The 16,902-nt window shown below is 42.6% G+C and overlaps 7 protein-coding genes across 7 annotated transcripts; 5 read left to right on the top strand and 2 right to left on the bottom strand.

Moving 5' to 3' along the window:
• Nucleotides 1–962: 962 nt before the first annotated feature.
• Nucleotides 963–1,577, top strand: LOC311240648 (histone H1-like; the record flags this gene model as incomplete). The annotated part of the gene is made up of 1 exon (XM_084329220.1): nucleotides 963–1,577. One exon carries the CDS (start codon nucleotides 963–965, stop codon nucleotides 1,575–1,577), a length of 615 nt encoding a protein of 204 aa, XP_084185346.1.
• A 2,009-nt stretch (nucleotides 1,578–3,586) lies between these two features.
• On the top strand, nucleotides 3,587–3,898 carry LOC311240985 (histone H4; the record flags this gene model as incomplete). The annotated part of the gene is made up of 1 exon (XM_084329624.1): nucleotides 3,587–3,898. One exon carries the CDS (start codon nucleotides 3,587–3,589, stop codon nucleotides 3,896–3,898), a length of 312 nt encoding a protein of 103 aa, XP_084185750.1.
• A 4,989-nt stretch (nucleotides 3,899–8,887) lies between these two features.
• On the top strand, nucleotides 8,888–9,271 carry LOC311240979 (histone H2A; the record flags this gene model as incomplete). Its single annotated transcript, XM_084329616.1, has 1 exon — nucleotides 8,888–9,271. One exon carries the CDS (start codon nucleotides 8,888–8,890, stop codon nucleotides 9,269–9,271), a length of 384 nt encoding a protein of 127 aa, XP_084185742.1.
• Nucleotides 9,272–10,920: 1,649 nt separating this feature from the next.
• Nucleotides 10,921–11,295, bottom strand: LOC311240649 (histone H2B-like; the record flags this gene model as incomplete). The annotated part of the gene is made up of 1 exon (XM_084329221.1): nucleotides 10,921–11,295. One exon carries the CDS (start codon nucleotides 11,293–11,295, stop codon nucleotides 10,921–10,923), a length of 375 nt encoding a protein of 124 aa, XP_084185347.1.
• Nucleotides 11,296–13,516: 2,221 nt separating this feature from the next.
• LOC311240650 (histone H1-like) lies at nucleotides 13,517–14,161 on the top strand (the record flags this gene model as incomplete). The annotated part of the gene is made up of 1 exon (XM_084329222.1): nucleotides 13,517–14,161. The coding sequence occupies one exon, from the start codon at nucleotides 13,517–13,519 to the stop codon at nucleotides 14,159–14,161; it is 645 nt and encodes a 214-aa protein (XP_084185348.1).
• A 1,234-nt stretch (nucleotides 14,162–15,395) lies between these two features.
• On the bottom strand, nucleotides 15,396–15,779 carry LOC311240651 (histone H2A-like; the record flags this gene model as incomplete). The annotated part of the gene is made up of 1 exon (XM_084329223.1): nucleotides 15,396–15,779. The coding sequence occupies one exon, from the start codon at nucleotides 15,777–15,779 to the stop codon at nucleotides 15,396–15,398; it is 384 nt and encodes a 127-aa protein (XP_084185349.1).
• A 293-nt stretch (nucleotides 15,780–16,072) lies between these two features.
• Nucleotides 16,073–16,483, top strand: LOC311240978 (histone H3.2; the record flags this gene model as incomplete). The annotated part of the gene is made up of 1 exon (XM_084329615.1): nucleotides 16,073–16,483. The coding sequence occupies one exon, from the start codon at nucleotides 16,073–16,075 to the stop codon at nucleotides 16,481–16,483; it is 411 nt and encodes a 136-aa protein (XP_084185741.1).
• Nucleotides 16,484–16,902: the final 419 nt, after the last annotated feature.

The following is a 16,902-nucleotide window of genomic DNA, read 5'->3' on the forward strand; positions in this document are numbered from 1 at the left end:
ACATAGCAACCATTCCATTGCCTTTACTACACAAACATTCCGTGCAAGGCCTCTTTTGTGGAAATGCAGAACATGTTGACATGGTGCGTTTATGTTTGGTGATATGATGATTCATTATGAATCTACTATGTCTATTTAAACTATTGAAATATAATTAAAATAGACCAATGCAGTTATTATTTATAGTGCTAAGTGTTCAGTGCAGCAGACTTTAATCAGAAAACACAGCAGATCAGCAATGCCCAAAAAGCATGTATTGTCAACAAGCATGCAGCAGTCTAAAGTACACAACAAACTAGCCCCCCCCCCCCAAAAGGAAAATGTAGCTACGTTTCTTGTGTGAGTTATGAAATGTTTTGCAACATTAATTAATTAAATGTTAGCTGTAATTAATATAGGCCATGTGAAACCTTCCACTGATCTAAGGTGGTGATCATCCCTCATACGAAGTCGAGGTGACCCACGCTACAGGCCACCAGCAACAGTGTGTTTACCAACACCTGAAAAGCATCAATTTAAAACAAAACGCGTCACCCCAGATTACTAATCTTGCTCCCAGTCTCTAGTCAGGTAGTTCGGCTCGCTGGAAAACGAGATTATGTCGGATTATAATGCAATCTAAAGAATTGTGAGACATAAATAACAGAGAAAGGTATAGCTGCGCACCATGGTGAAGGCGCAAATTGGTGGTTTGAAGCGTCCACAAACACACCAGGGGTTTCCAAATGGTTTAATTCTGATGGCACATATTTCTGCTTGCTGACCCATTTCATTCATAGTTGTGTATTTGAGCTCTTTTTTGGCGAGGAGAAAACACAAGCGGCAGATCATTTTGGGAGCACAGAGGAGGACAGGGTGGGTTGAGTCTACATGGCTTTCATGTAGTGTTTAAGACCAGCCCTCTGACTGAGCTTCAATATCATAATTCTACTTGTGTTGAACCTGAGACAGAACGAGTCAAGATGGCAGAAGTCGCTCCAGCTCCAGCTTCCGCCGCTCCGGCTAAGGCCGCTAAGAAGAAGGCAGCTCCCAAACCCAAGAAGGCAGGTCCCAGCGTCAGTGACCTGGTCGTCGAGGCAGTGTCTGCTTCTAAAGAGAGGAGCGGTGTGTCTCTGGCTGCCGTAAAGAAGGCTCTGGCTGCCGGCGGCTATGACGTGGACAAGAACAAGGCCCGCGTTAAGACCGCTGTCAAGAGTCTGGTGACAAAGGGAACCCTGGTCCAGGTCAAGGGTACCGGAGCCTCCGGCTCTTTCAAGATCAACAAGGCTGAGGTTAAAGCCAAAAAGCCCGCAAAGAAAGTCTCTCCGAAAGCCAAGAAGCCAGCAGCCAAGAAACCTGTTGTGGCCAAAAAGCCCGCGAAGGCAGCAACTAAGAAGCCTGCTGCCGCCAAGAAGTCTCCCAAGAAAGTCAAGAAGGTAGCAGCCAAGAGTCCCAAGAAGGTAGCGGCCAAGAGTCCCAAGAAGGTAGCGGCCAAGAGCCCAAAGAAGGTGAAAAAGCCTGTTGCGCCCAAGAAGGCCCCAGCTAAGAAGGCTGCCAAACCAATAGCAGCTAAGAGGGCAGCTCCCAAGAGGAGATAAGCATTTGAACAGAACGTTGTCTTTAATTCAACAAAAGGCTCTTTTAAGAGCCACCCACCTCTTTCATGAAAAGCAATATTATACTCTAGTGTGTGTGGAAGTGAAGGGGGCTTATCGAAGTATATAACTTAGTATTAATTTTGGGATGGTTGATTTCCACGAGATACTTCCAGCACGGCAACAAAGCAAATGCAACTTTATATATTATATAAATATGGAGAATATACCACAACAAAATCTATATAAAATATAGATCAGATATAGGTTCTTAATTGGAGAATGTTGATTGTTATTAAGACCGGTTTGATTAGTGGGTCCTACTAACGCAGATACTTTACCGCAACGAGTTGAGCCCTTTATTGTGGAAATACATAAATTGCTATCATTATGATGCATTTATGTTCGTGCGTAAATGACCGCTATGACACTATTGGAATGACTACGGGTGATGGCCCATTAGTGGAAACAGCACATTAATGTAATTTCATGTATTCATACCGGTTTGGATCATTTGTTGGCACATAATTATGTTCCCCACTACCTCACATTAAATATCTACAAAAGCAACCATTATATTCTACAGAACAAGTGGAACATTGACTCTCACAAAAGGCTCCTATGGACCCCCACAATTTATATGAAACAGGCACGGCTACAAAACATGACCCATTTGGCCATGCGTAACGACGCGGAGCTCAACAAAGGCCCAACAATTTTGGAAATAAACAAATTGCTGTCATTATGGTCAATTTATGTTTGTGCATGCTGTAATCTGTATATAGAGCCCAAAGGCTCTTTTAAGAGCTACCACCGTAATCATGAAAAGTACATTCCATTAACTCAGTATTTCAACATGCCAGTTATACTAAAATCATCACTTTAATTCTGATATTTAGACTAGCATCGTGTTGGCTACAGTAGGGCTAAAGCAGAACAGACTGCAAATTGCATAATAAGATATTCCTTTATTGATCCCCTTGGGGACATTTGTTATAGCAGGAGGGGAGGTACAGGTAGTATAATACATACAGGTCACAGAATTACATTACAGTGGAGAAGTAAAAATTGTATAAAAAGGCAGTGTAAACAATATACAATATAATTAACTCTGGACATGCGCATAATGGGCAACAAGGTTGTCCTATCCTAGTAGGTTCGTCCGAAACATGGGGCCTCATTCTGAGAAGCATCTTAGAAATGTGGGAACATAGGCCCTACATTTTGAGTGAAAAGAAAATATGGGGCTGTGGGACCATAGGACCGACTGACCCCCATGATGCAACACATTACATTGACCTCGATAGGGAAATTCAAAGTTTTACAGTCGAGTAAAGTAGTTTGAATATGGTCATCCGTGTCTTGTGTTAATTACAGCTCAATGAAATAAGGTAGCAGTCCATAAGGCGCGGTATTGCTATATCCCTCATTACAGACCTGGTTTGGACAGGTTCAGGAGGCCAGGGTCGGAGTAGGGAAGCAAATGTTTCCACTTCTGATGATTCCTCTTCATCACAACTTAAAACTACTTTATTGATTAGTCATTTAAAAATTAATTATAGAAAGGAAAAAGGGAGATGGGGAGGGTTGAATACGTTCTTGTTTCATTCTTGTTCTTGTATGTCATAAATGTCTGGATGTAACAGTACTGTATATCTGTATGTCGTGTAGGTCATAAATGTTATGGTTAATTGAAAATGGTGGACCCTGATTTAAACAAGAAGAAAGTCTTTGTCTGGTCTGCATCCCCTTAACAATTGTGTGTATTGAGCCATACTGTACTGTACCCATTCTGCAATCTGTTAATACAATTTTCAATCAATCAATTAATCAATGTTGTGTATGTTGGGGCCAAGAAGACAAACTTGCAGAGGAACCCTATTGGCCAAACCTCAAACCCTCCCCCCACACTCTGTCTCGGTGCTCGTTGGCCTCAACAACGTCCTCAGATAGGCTTGAAATACGCATGGGTTTGGCCAACTGAGACATTCGATCATCATCTATTCGTGAAAATGTCTGGTCGCGGAAAAGGAGGAAAGGGACTTGGAAAAGGAGGCGCTAAGCGTCACCGCAAAGTGCTCCGTGATAACATCCAGGGAATCACCAAACCCGCCATCCGCCGTCTGGCTCGTCGTGGTGGAGTGAAGCGTATCTCCGGTCTGATCTACGAGGAGACCCGCGGTGTGTTGAAGGTCTTCCTGGAGAACGTAATCCGTGATGCCGTCACCTACACCGAGCACGCCAAGAGGAAGACCGTGACCGCCATGGATGTGGTCTATGCTCTGAAGAGACAGGGACGCACTCTGTACGGTTTCGGCGGCTAAACTCCTCACTGCGTTGTATCCAAAACCCAAAGGCTCTTTTAAGAGCCACCCACATGATCCATGGAACGAGCAGATTCTGTTTCCTCATACATGTCTGGGCCTTTAGATTATTTTGTACTTTATTTAATCAATATAGTGTGAGACGCAAGTGAGGCGTATAAAGATAAAACCTATATATATATACACGATACTAAAACCACCCTCTAGGAAAGATTACCAATTTGGAAGGGGTGAGATTATAAAAATATCCAGTAGGAGTTAGATCATTTGATGCATCATTATTTTAGATGCGCAAATGGTTTTAATGTTGTGTATAACACCTGATTAACACAGGACATCATTGTAGACCCGTATGATTATTATGCTGATGCTTTGTATGTATTTTTTTCGTGTATTTGGTTATTAGAATTACCCCCCCCCCCCTTCGTGAAAATAGGAGGAGGGCTGATGGCGGAGTGGACTGCGCGGGGAAAGTCTCCAGCGCCTCTTTGTGTAGGAAGTCACTGCTATAGAACTTAAATAGATAGAAAGGACACTTCTGTTTCATTTTGTCGCTCGTTCGGAGACAGTTTAACCTCAATCTGACAAGCTGTCAACATGCAATGTATATCTTTATAATGAAACGCTGTTTGTTGAAAATAAAGTTACATTTATATTTAATGTATTATACACGTGCAATGCATGCTGGGGATTATTGCAAACAGGAACACCTCTGACCGCGTCTATACTTTCCACAAGCAAGTTGTCTTTCCGCGTTGCTCTGATTGGCCACTGACCTACGCTAGCTTTTTGCCCCCACGCCGGTATGAGCGTAATATTGAGCAGCGTAGAAATAATAATGCGAGAGCGAACGTCGTAGACATTATAATAATGGACGCTGAAATGGGTATCGCAATGCACGCTGAAATGGGTATCGTAGAACATGACATATTAGCATGACATCTGATTTATTAATACCTACGCGCATCAATATACTACTAACTAGTATCAACTAACTCTAACTATCAACTAACTCGCTATTGCCCGTGCATCAATACACGCCGCGCTACCGCCTGTGCATCAATATACGCCGTGCATCAATATGCATACTGCTACCGCCGCCGTAACTAGCAACTAACTATCAACTAACTCTAACTAACGCCTAACTCGCTACCGCCGTGCATCGCTATACTAACTAAGATGGACGATCACTGCTATTCAGCCAAGCCAAAGCAGAGGTACATTTTAGTACATAGTTATAACAGCTAAGGGTGTTGTTAATGTGTTGATGGAATCACGTTAATATAGAGAAATGAAAACAATACAATACGTTATTTCAATTGAACTAAGAGTGATTTGAGCTTGTGACCATAGGCTCCACAGCCAGCTGACAAACGAGTTGAGCTACGCAGGCCGATGTTAAAACTGAGTGACTAATCCATGATTTACACTTGTGCCAATTGCGTGTGTTTGTCCCTAATCTTTAGTATTGGCATTCATAAATCAGATGTCATGCTAATATGTCATGTTCTACGATACCCATTTCAGCCTGCGTGTGTGCGAGGCTCGCTCTCGCATTATTATTATTATTATTATTATTATTTCTACGAGGCTCGCTCTCACATTATTAACGCTGCTCATTATTATTACGCTCATACCGGCGTGGGGCAAAACTAGCGTAGGCAGGGGCGGTCAGTGGCCTATCAGAGCAACGCGGAAGGACAACTTGCTTGTGGAAAGTATAGACGCCCTCCGACCAGACGCTTGGATTCTTACAACCTTTAACGGCACGGTGGTCTTCTTACGACAGGGCTGTGAAATACCGTCAAGTGTTGTGGTAACGTCAGTTGGGTTGGTGTGTTGTTGTGCACTGGTTGAGCATGCAATAAAAACGTCTAACGTTATGTCGTAGTCCGGTACATTTTTGGATACATAATAAGCCTCGAATAAGTCTCTGGGCAACATAATAAGTCTCTAAATAACTAAAACGTCTCTGGGTAATAGTACTGTATATTTGCATATCGTATATGTCACAAATGTAACAGCAATATAATATGACCTGTATGTCATGTATGTCCCTATGTTATAAAGTCATGTATGTTGTAAAAAAAAAAAAAAAAAAACTCAGCTCGGAACTAGGCAAAATCTGCCCATGGCACGCTGACAACAAACTATCATTACACCTGGGTAAAACAGTCCATTCTCTTCTGTTCAAATAACAAACTCAGCAAGGCAGACGGCTTCTCAGTTACAGTGGGTGACAATATTGTCACAAGGAAAGATGAAATTACATACCTAGGTTCCATCCTAGAGGCAAATCTCTCCTGTGACAAAATGGCATCCAATGTAATACAAAAAAAAGTCAACCAATGAACTAGATTCTTGTACCGGATCTGCTCTCTGGTAAACAAGAATACCCTGAAGACTCTGGCAGGAGCACTCATTCAAGGGTACTACGACTATGCTTGCACCTCATGGTACCAAAGCACGTCAAAGGCGCTAAAAACAAAATTACAAACATCACAAAACAAACTGGTCAGACTACTGCTTGACCTTACTCCTAGAACCCACCTCACACCTGCCCACTTTGACAACCTAGGATGGCTTAGAGTAGACAACAGAGTACAGCAACTTGCAATGGGCCTGGTCTACAAGATACACTACACGACTAAGGTACCCATGTACATGTCAAAATACTTCCCAAAGGTCAGTGAAGACCACAACACCAGAGGGAGCTCCACAAATCATGTTAAACCCAGATTCGGCTGCTCAAACAAGGGACTAAACATGTTTTGCAATTATGCCACATCAATGTGGAACGCCCTACCCACAGCTGTAAAGGAATGTGAATCACTCGCTCCAGCCACTCTCTGCCATATGTTCTGGTCATGCCCATCACTATCCCGATTCTGGCCTTCTGTTTTTGAAACCTTGTCCTTCATGTGTGACAGGGAAATCAGCCCTAACCACTTGGTTGCAGTCTTTGTAGTGCTCCCTGGCGAAATTAAGGTATCTGTCGCTCAATCAGATGCTGTGGCCTTCTCCTCTTTGTTGGCTAGACGCCTTATTTTGCTTAACTGGAAGTCAGCCATTCCTCCATCACATCGACGCTGGGTCGAAGATGTGATGGCACAACTAAAACTTGAGAGACTTAAATACTCCACCAGGGGCTCTACCCAGACATTTGTCCAAGTTTGGCAGCCATTTTTAGATTATTTTAATTTAAAATTCCCAGCTGAGGATTCTTAGGCAATAGGCATAAGACAGTGATTTATTAGATAGGCAATTTCTGTATGGCAAGTGACAACCTGTATAAGAACGATGCAATTTTCTTTTATTATTCTTTTTCTCTTTTAGTTTACTTCATTTTTTTTGGTATTGTGTGGTTATATGTAGTCATGTATTGTATGTATGTTTGTTGTATGTATGTATGTATATAATGTTGTTGAACCTTAAAAAAAAACAATAAAAACTATTTAAATAATAATATTATCAGATCTAATAGCCATCTCTCATAATTAGGCTACTTCTCTTCCCAGGCTTAACAAGACGAACACGAATCCATCACGCATCTCAAACTGAAAGCCCTGTCAAGGTAGAATAACTAGGGTTACAATGCCTTTTTGTTGTGGTCCAGTTAATTGGAACACGATTCCACTACATTCGAATCAGTAATACAATTTTGTTGGGCTTTAAACGGCTGTATATATGTCTGTACATTGTGCCGCTTTTATAATTGAATGACTAGATTATAATCCATTTCTTCTAAAGGGTTGTTGAGTACATTGAAAAGTGCTATACAACTAAAATGTGAAATTTCCTATTGAAGGGGCAGGACTGAGATCACCGATGTAGGCAAGGAGGCAACTTTGTGTCTTGGCCCTCTCCAAATTTCTAGATACCACTAACAAATACATGTACATTTAAACCCACCCATTGCAAAAAATTACTTTCTCTTGCAGACATTAGACAAAAACCTAATAGGAACAGCTCTCTCATGACAGAGTGTGTGGCCTCTTATAAGAGCCTTTGTTGGAGGCAGGTGAGAGTATAAGAGTCTGTTTTTTTCTAGCTCTTTCTAGCTCTGGTTTAATTAACCTATATAGTATTACTTTAAGCATTCATTATTCTTCATTGAAAAATAACCAGCAGTCACCTGTCCAGCGTCTACCCAGCCCCGCTGCCTGTTATCGCGGGATCTCCCGACGGCCAACTTAACACACGCACGGTTGGTGGTGAGAGCAGGCCCACCATTTGGATAAGTACAGCGGCGCTCTGAGTGCTAAAACTTTATCGGTAGACATTTTCTCTGTGTGGCGCGGGCTCTCTAAGGTCGAAGATTAGTAACACGTAGGGAGAGAGAGAGAGCTCATCCACATGCGCAGCAGTGCAACACACAGTACAAGCCCCGACGCCCCGCCCACGCACTGCAACACACAGTACAAGCCCCGAAGGCCCGCCTCACACACAGTGCAAGCCCCGAAGCCCCGCCCAGACGTATGTGGCTGCACCACTGCAGATTTATGCTATTGTCTGCGGCACTGCAGATTTACCCTACTCAGACCAGAGGGCGTTGCTGCTTTTATTATAGTATGCTAATTTTACTGCATGGCTTCCTGTAAGCGACTGGTTGAGCTCAGAGTCAGTGAGCATAGTGGCGCAGGATTATGGTGAATAGAACCTGCATTCAACTCAGCAGCAGGCTTTATCATCTGGATAATCACAATAATCAAATGATGATGTGAACACATATTATGCAGGTTCATTATTAGGATCTGAATAGTCGACCTCGACTTCATCACATATCTCTATACCTTTATCCTATACCTTGTTTATGAGTTCGTTACTCCGCCTACACCTCCCACGATGATTGGAGGACTGGTCTTATGGACGCTCCGCCCACAAAACGTCTTTCCTGATTGGGTGAGAAAACACAAGCCTGAAGATAAAAGGCGGCTCTCCAACTCACTGTTCATTTGCTAACTCGCTAAACGTAAGAGAATAATAAACATGTCTGGAAGAGGGAAGACCGGAGGAAAGGCCAGAGCTAAGGCCAAGACTCGCTCCTCTCGTGCCGGGCTTCAGTTCCCCGTGGGTCGTGTCCACAGACTGCTGCGTAAAGGCAACTATGCTCATCGTGTTGGAGCCGGTGCCCCGGTCTATCTGGCGGCTGTGCTCGAGTATCTGACCGCTGAGATCCTGGAGTTGGCTGGAAACGCTGCCCGTGACAACAAGAAGAGTCGTATCATCCCCCGTCACCTGCAGCTGGCCGTGCGTAACGACGAGGAGCTCAACAAACTGCTGGGAGGAGTGACCATCGCTCAGGGTGGTGTGCTGCCCAACATCCAGGCTGTCCTTCTGCCCAAGAAGACTGAGAAGGCTGCCAAGAAGTAAATTATTTAGCCTCTTCGACAAACCCCACAAAGGCTCTTTTCAGAGCCACCCACCTCTTACCGAGAAGGCAATAACTCTTGGCTGCATCCTATGCTGCATCCTATGCTGCAATGTCTACTCCTACACTAACGTGTTGGGGCTCACTCTTGACCAGGAATTTGAGCTATTGAGCAAATCTAACCATGCCTATAATGACTAGTTAAATGTACTGCCATTTCTGTTTTACTTTCTACCTGGGAGCATGACTTAACGAATGGTATTTGACAGTCAAATCACCTCCTGCTGAATAGTATTATTCTGAATGTATGTCATTGTCCCATAAAGAATAATTATGTGGAGAAAAGTTTAGCTTCTACAATAATTACCTTGTTTGACTCCTTAGATCCAATTTGAGTGTTGCCCTGGCCCCCCACAGCCAAATGAGTGTTTTAACTACTACTTTACATCAGATAAGATTAAATAGTTAATTAATTGTCGTCTAACCAGAGTAAACAGTAAAGTGCAATAGGAATGTACATGTGATTTAACTGTATATAAATGAGTACCACTGAGTAAGTAATAATGCTGATCAGATATATGTACAGTGTTACAGGTATAAAGACACCTGTATTAAGTCATACTGGCCAGTGGTATAACTATTAAGAGTATAAGGGATATAGTACACATATATATATATATGCAGCATTATTGCACGTGCTATCATAGTTATATGTAAAATATAGTTTTATCATGTAGGTAGTGATTACAGTGTAAGACAGTAGTATAGGCAAGAGTTCAGAGTAAGAACAGTATGGATAACAAATCATACTCTAGGCAATCAGGTATAGTACTTTAACTTTCACTATTAATTTAACTGACTAGAAGTTAGCCCACTTTCTGATAAAATATGATATTCCTTTATTAATCCCCTTGGGAAAATGCAGGCAGCATGGGGAGGGGAGGTACAATAGAAGGCATGGTACATGGTACATGTTATAATTAACTCTGGACATGCACATAATGGGCAACAATGTGCAAGATGAGGGTATGTATCCCTCTGTTATATTTGCCCTACAATAAATATAGTTACAAATTACAATATATAATCCAATAATCCAATCATATGAATCTAATCTAATATATAATATATTCTCCATTGTTATTGCCCCAAACTACAGCTATGTAATTCTAACAGAACTACAATACAGCAATGAAGTTATGGACTAAATCAGTAATTCAAAATAATGCAGTGATGCTTCCCGTTAAAACCTGCTTTTCTAGATAGTAGATTGATATTGAAACTAGCTGTAGTTTTTGTAGAAACAAGGAAATAAACTTTAAGTACATTATCTCACACTTCCAAAACCCTAAACAGTTTCTCAGACATTACTCTATTTTGACAGTTATTGAGTAGATGAGTTTGAATATGGCCACCAGTGATATCAGGAACATGTAATGCTAATGTTAAAATAAAATGTAGAACTTTATATTGAAAGGGCAGAACTGTGGCAGTGGTAATGTGAGGTCAATTATTGACATGGCAATTTAAAACCTGGAGAAAATGAACTAATATCTTGTAGAAAGGATAGAATAGGAACAGCTCTCTCATGACATTGTGTGTGGCTCTTAAAAGAGCCTTTAGGTTTCGATATGAAGGGTTCAACAGGGGTTTACTTGGAGCTGGTGTACTTGGTCACAGCCTTGGTTCCCTCGGACACTGCGTGCTTGGCGAGCTCACCGGGGAGCAGCAGGCGGACGGCGGTCTGGATCTCCCTGGAAGTGATGGTCCTACGCTTGTTGTAGAGAGCCAGTTTAGAGGCTTCTCCAGCGATGCGTTCAAAGATGTCGTTAACAAAGGAGTTCATGATCCCCATGGCTTTGGAGGAAACGCCGGTGTCGGGATGAACCTGCTTCAGGACTTTGTAAATATAAATGGCATAACTCTCCTTCCTGGACTTTCTGCGCTTCTTGCCTCCCTTGGCGGTCGTCTTGGTGACGGCTTTCTTGGAGCCCTTCTTGGGCGCTGGCTTGGCTGGCTCAGGCATGATGATCAATCGGAACTAAACAGCAACGAATGTGGAAACAGAAGCGCACTGCTGCCCTTTTATAGGTCAAATTGTGCAAATACAGCTGCGTGGCTTCTTGTATACGATTGGTTGAGATGCTTTGTCGCACATTTCCCGCGCACAGGAAGCTATTTGCGCGCAAAAGCCATAATAACGAAATTGTATATTATCTTAGCAAAACTCCATAGCCACACTTGAGATTATCAGCCAAGCAATAATCGACATGAAACTGCATTTTTCCAAGACAATGATTTTGTGCACCTTAAATTTAGCTCTCTTCGTGACATCTGTCACTGCTTTGACTTAAGTTTCAAGTTTCAAGTTTCTTTAATAGTTGTCATACAGAAGTACAGAATACTTTTGTACAAAATGCTTCTTACTGTTGCGCTCCAGAGACTGTGCAAGACAAGATAAGTATGAAATAAAAACATAGTAAAATTAGAAGTAAAAAAAAGAGGTCACAGTGATCAGTTTAGACATATGTACAATGTTCGATGCTACAATGTTACAATATATGTTTATATTATATATATATATATATATATATATATATATATATATATATATATACACACACCCACACATTCATACACATCTGTCTGTACATACCTGCATATAATCCTTTTTACATGTATTTGGCATAACTTTTAATCATGGTAATGCCAGTATACAATTATACGGTGAGAGGTGTTTTCTGATGGTGCTGAGTCGTCTCCATGAGCAGGTTTCCTCTTCTTTGGGTTATTTATTACTGATCATAAACAGATGACACAAACCGGCATGGTCTCACCATGAGCTACATGTATCGGTACCTCACTGTGGTACAAGATAATAATACAAGTATGACTCTGACAACATAGTATGTTTCATTCCTTGAGCTATTTCTTCTGAATGCATCAAAAATGTAGCTGGCAGCCTACTGCACCACATTCTAAGATACTTTACTTCACAATGAGTTGAGCCCTAACAATATAGGCCTGTATATCTGACCTATAGGCTAAACACAAACTGTAAAGTCTGTGTTGTTCTGTTTCTTCCAGTATGGCTGCCTGTAACCGTTGGTAACCACTTTCAAAAGAAAATGCCTAATTTGTGTGCAGTGGTAGTTGGTAAAACACTGCTGAAAAGCATGATATTACTGTTCCGTTGTGACTTCTTTATAACATTCAGTAATAAGACACAGCACTATGTGTTGATATGATAATCTATACATATAATGTATACATAGCAACCATTCCATTGCCTTTACTACACAAACATTCCGTGCAAGGCCTCTTTTGTGGAAATGCAGAACATGTTGACATGGTGCGTTTATGTTTGGTGATATGATGATTCATTATGAATCTACTATGTCTATTTCAACTATTGAAATATAATTAAAATAGATCAATGCAGTTATTATTTATAGTGCTAAGTGTTCAGTGCAGCAGACTTTAATCAGAAAACACAGCAGATCAGCAATGCCCAAAAAGCATGTATTGTCAACAAGCATGCAGCAGTCTAAAGTACACAACAAACTAGCCCCCCCCCCAAAAGAAAAATGTAGCTACGTTTCTTGTGTGAGTTATGAAATGTTTTGCAACATTAATTAATTAAATGTTAGCTGTAATTAATATAGGCCACGTGAAACCTTCCACTGATCTAAGGTGGTGATCATCCCTCATACGAAGTCGAGGTGACCCACGCTACAGGCCACCAGCAACAGTGTGTTTACCAACACCGGAAAAGCATCCATTTAAAACAAAACGCGTCACCCCAGATTACTAATCTTGCTCCCAGTCTCTAGTCAGGTAGTTCGGCTCGCTGGAAAACGAGATTATGTCGGATTATAATACAATCTAAAGAATTGTGAGACATAAATAACAGAGAAAGGTATAGCTGCGCACCATGGTGACGGCGCAAATTGGTGGTTTGAAGCGTCCACAAACACACCAGGGGTCTCCAAATGGTTTAATTCTGATGGCACATATGTCTGCTTGCTGACCCATTTGGCGTTAAATTCCTGCAATATTCATAGTTGTGTATTTTAGCTCTTTTTTGGCGAGGAGAAAACACAAGCGGCAGATCATTTTGGCAGCACAGAGGAGGACAGGCTGGGTTGAGTCTACATGGCTCTCATGTAGTGTTTAAGACCAGCCCTCTGACTGAGCTTCAATATCATAATTCTACTTGTGTTGAACCTGAGACAGAACGAGAGAAGATGGCAGAAGTCGCTCCAGCTCCAGCTCCAGCTCCCGCCGCTCCGGCTAAGGCCGCTAAGAAGAAGGCAGCTCCCAAACCCAAGAAGGCAGGTCCCAGCGTCAGTGACCTGGTCGTCGAGGCAGTGTCTGCTTCTAAAGAGAGGAGCGGTGTGTCTCTGGCTGCCGTAAAGAAGGCTCTGGCTGCCGGCGGCTATGACGTGGACAAGAACAAGGCCCGCGTTAAGACCGCTGTCAAGAGTCTGGTGACAAAGGGAACCCTGGTCCAGGTCAAGGGTACCGGAGCCTCCGGCTCTTTCAAGATCAACAAGGCTGAGGTTAAAGCCAAAAAGCCCGCAAAGAAAGTCGCTCCGAAAGCCAAGAAGCCAGCAGCCAAGAAACCTGTCGTGGCCAAAAAGCCCGCGAAGGCAGCAACTAAGAAGCCTGCTGCCGCCAAGAAGTCTCCCAAGAAAGTCAAGAAGGTAGCAGCCAAGAGTCCCAAGAAGGTAGCAGCCAAGAGTCCCAAGAAGGTAGCAGCAAAGAGTCCCAAGAAAGTAGCAGCCAAGAGCCCAAAGAAGGTGAAAAAGCCCGCTGCGCCCAAGAAGTCCCCAGCTAAGAAGGCTGCCAAGCCACTAGCAGCTAAGAGGGCAGCTCCCAAGAAGAGATAAGCGTTTGAACAGAACGTTGTCTTTAATTCAACAAAAGGCTCTTTTAAGAGCCACCCACCACTTTCATGAAAAGCAATTATTGTACTCTAGTGTGTGTGTGTGTGAAGGCGGCTTATCGAAGTATATAATTTAACTTAAGTATATAAATTACTTCCAGCACGGCAACAAAGCAAACTCAACTCTATAATATTATATAAATGGAGAATATACCACAAAAAAACGAATATAAAATATAGATCAGATATAGGTTCTTAATTGGAGAATGTTGATTGTTATTAAGACCGGTTTGATTAGTGGGTCCTACTAACGCAGATACTTTACCGCAACGAGTTGAGCCCTTTATTGTGGAAATACATTAATTGCTATCATTATGATGCATTTATGTCCGTGCGTAAATTACCGCTATGACACTATTGGAATGACTACGGGTGATGGCCCATTAGTGGACACAGCAGATTCATGTAATTTTATTTGTTCAGACCGGTTTGGATCATATGTTGGCACATAATTATGTTCCCCACTACCTCACATTAAATATCTACACAAGCAACCATTATATTATACAGACAAGTGGAACATTGTCTCACAAAAGGCTCTTTTATGGACGCCCACTATTTATATGAAACAGTCACGGCTACAAAACACGACTTGTAGTTCTACCCATTTATTTATAATGTGATTAGTGATCCAGACCAGCAACATTGGCAGGTAAAGAAAATGGTCAGTTTACGAGAATTGTGGAAATACACAAATTGCTGTCATTATGGTTAATTTATGTTCGTGCATGCTGTAATCTCTCTCTCTCTCTATATATATATATATATAAGAGACACTTACTATTTATACCGCTGTCCAGTATGACTTACTACCCATATTGTTTTTTTCATTTCAAATGAATCATCACTTGACCGCTATGACATGCCATTTATAATTTTATATTATATCGTTAAGCCTTGAGAACACGCACAACACTGCAGACAGACAACACATTACTTCTAAACAGCACTGTACAAGTGTACCCATTAGTGGACACGGTCAAATGTTGTAACTGTAAGACGATAAACACGTAATGTGTTTATCGTCTTACAGTTACACTCATGTCCGAGGTAGCGAGACAACAACGTAGGTTACACAACCAAATTGTATTTTGACAAACGGAAATATTGCATTTTCAAGAAGAGGTGGGTGGCTCTGAAAAGAGCCTTTGTGGGGTTTGTCGAAGAGGCTAAATAATTTACTTCTTGGCAGCCTTCTCGGTCTTCTTGGGCAGAAGGACAGCCTGGATGTTGGGCAGCACACCACCCTGAGCGATGGTCACTCCTCCCAGCAGTCTGTTGAGCTCCTCGTCGTTACGCACGGCCAGCTGCAGGTGACGGGGGATGATACGAGACTTCTTGTTGTCACGGGCAGCGTTTCCAGCCAACTCCAGGATCTCAGCGGTCAGATATTCCAGCACAGCCGCCAGATAAACCGGGGCACCGGCTCCAACACGATGAGCATAGTTGCCTTTACGCAGCAGTCTGTGGACACGACCCACGGGGAACTGAAGCCCGGCACGAGAGGAGCGAGTCTTGGACTTAGCCTTCACCTTTCCTCCGGTCTTGCCTCTTCCAGACATATTTTGTATTCTCTTTCGCCAAACGAGTTAGAAATTGAATGCAGCGAGTTGGAGAGTCGCGTTTTATTTTCAGGCTTGTGTTTTCTCACCCAATCAGGAAAGACGTTTTCTTGGCGGCTTTTCCAAAAGACGAGTCCTCCAATCCTCGTGTGAGATGTAGGCGGAATAACGAGCTCCCAGAGTGGAGACCAATCAGAAACGACTGCGCCTCCGCGTTAGTAATATAAGGCCAGAGTTCGGCACAGCAGCGTATTATTCTTGTTGGAGAGAATAAGAAAACATAGTTTCTCATAATGGCAAGAACTAAGCAGACCGCTCGTAAGTCCACCGGTGGCAAAGCCCCAAGGAAGCAGCTCGCCACCAAAGCTGCCCGTAAGAGCGCACCGGCTACCGGCGGTGTGAAGAAGCCCCATCGTTACAGGCCCGGTACCGTGGCGCTGAGAGAGATCCGTCGTTACCAGAAGTCCACCGAGTTGCTGATCCGCAAGTTGCCTTTCCAGCGCCTGGTCAGAGAAATCGCCCAGGACTTCAAGACCGACCTGCGCTTTCAGAGCTCTGCTGTCATGGCTCTTCAGGAGGCCAGTGAGGCTTACCTGGTCGGTCTGTTTGAGGACACCAACCTGTGCGCCATCCACGCCAAGAGGGTGACCATCATGCCCAAAGACATCCAGCTGGCCCGCCGCATCCGTGGAGAGCGCGCTTAGATCGGCGTTTGTTTTTCTACATTCATAACCCAAAGGCTCTTTTAAGAGCCACCACCGTAATCATGAAAGTACATTCCATTAACTCATTATTTCAATATGCCAGTTTTACTAAAATCATCACAATTCTGATATTACAAATATTTAGATTAGCATATCTTGTTGGCTAAGGCAGAACACACTGCAAATTGCCATATAACATTTATTGATCCCCTTCGGGACATTTGTTATAGCAGGAGGGGAGGTACATGTAGTATAATACATACATGTCACAGAATTATATTACAGTGGACAAGTAAACATTAATAAAAAGGCAGTGTAAACAATATACAATATAATTAACTGGACATTGTAGTAGGTTCTTCCGGGAACAAGAGGCCTCATTTTGAGAAGCATCTTAGAAATGTGGGAACATAGACCCT

This window comes from Notolepis coatsorum (assembly GCF_963971535.1).
Source record: "Notolepis coatsorum genome assembly, chromosome: 14".
Taxonomy (NCBI): Eukaryota; Metazoa; Chordata; class Actinopteri; order Aulopiformes; family Paralepididae; genus Notolepis; species Notolepis coatsorum.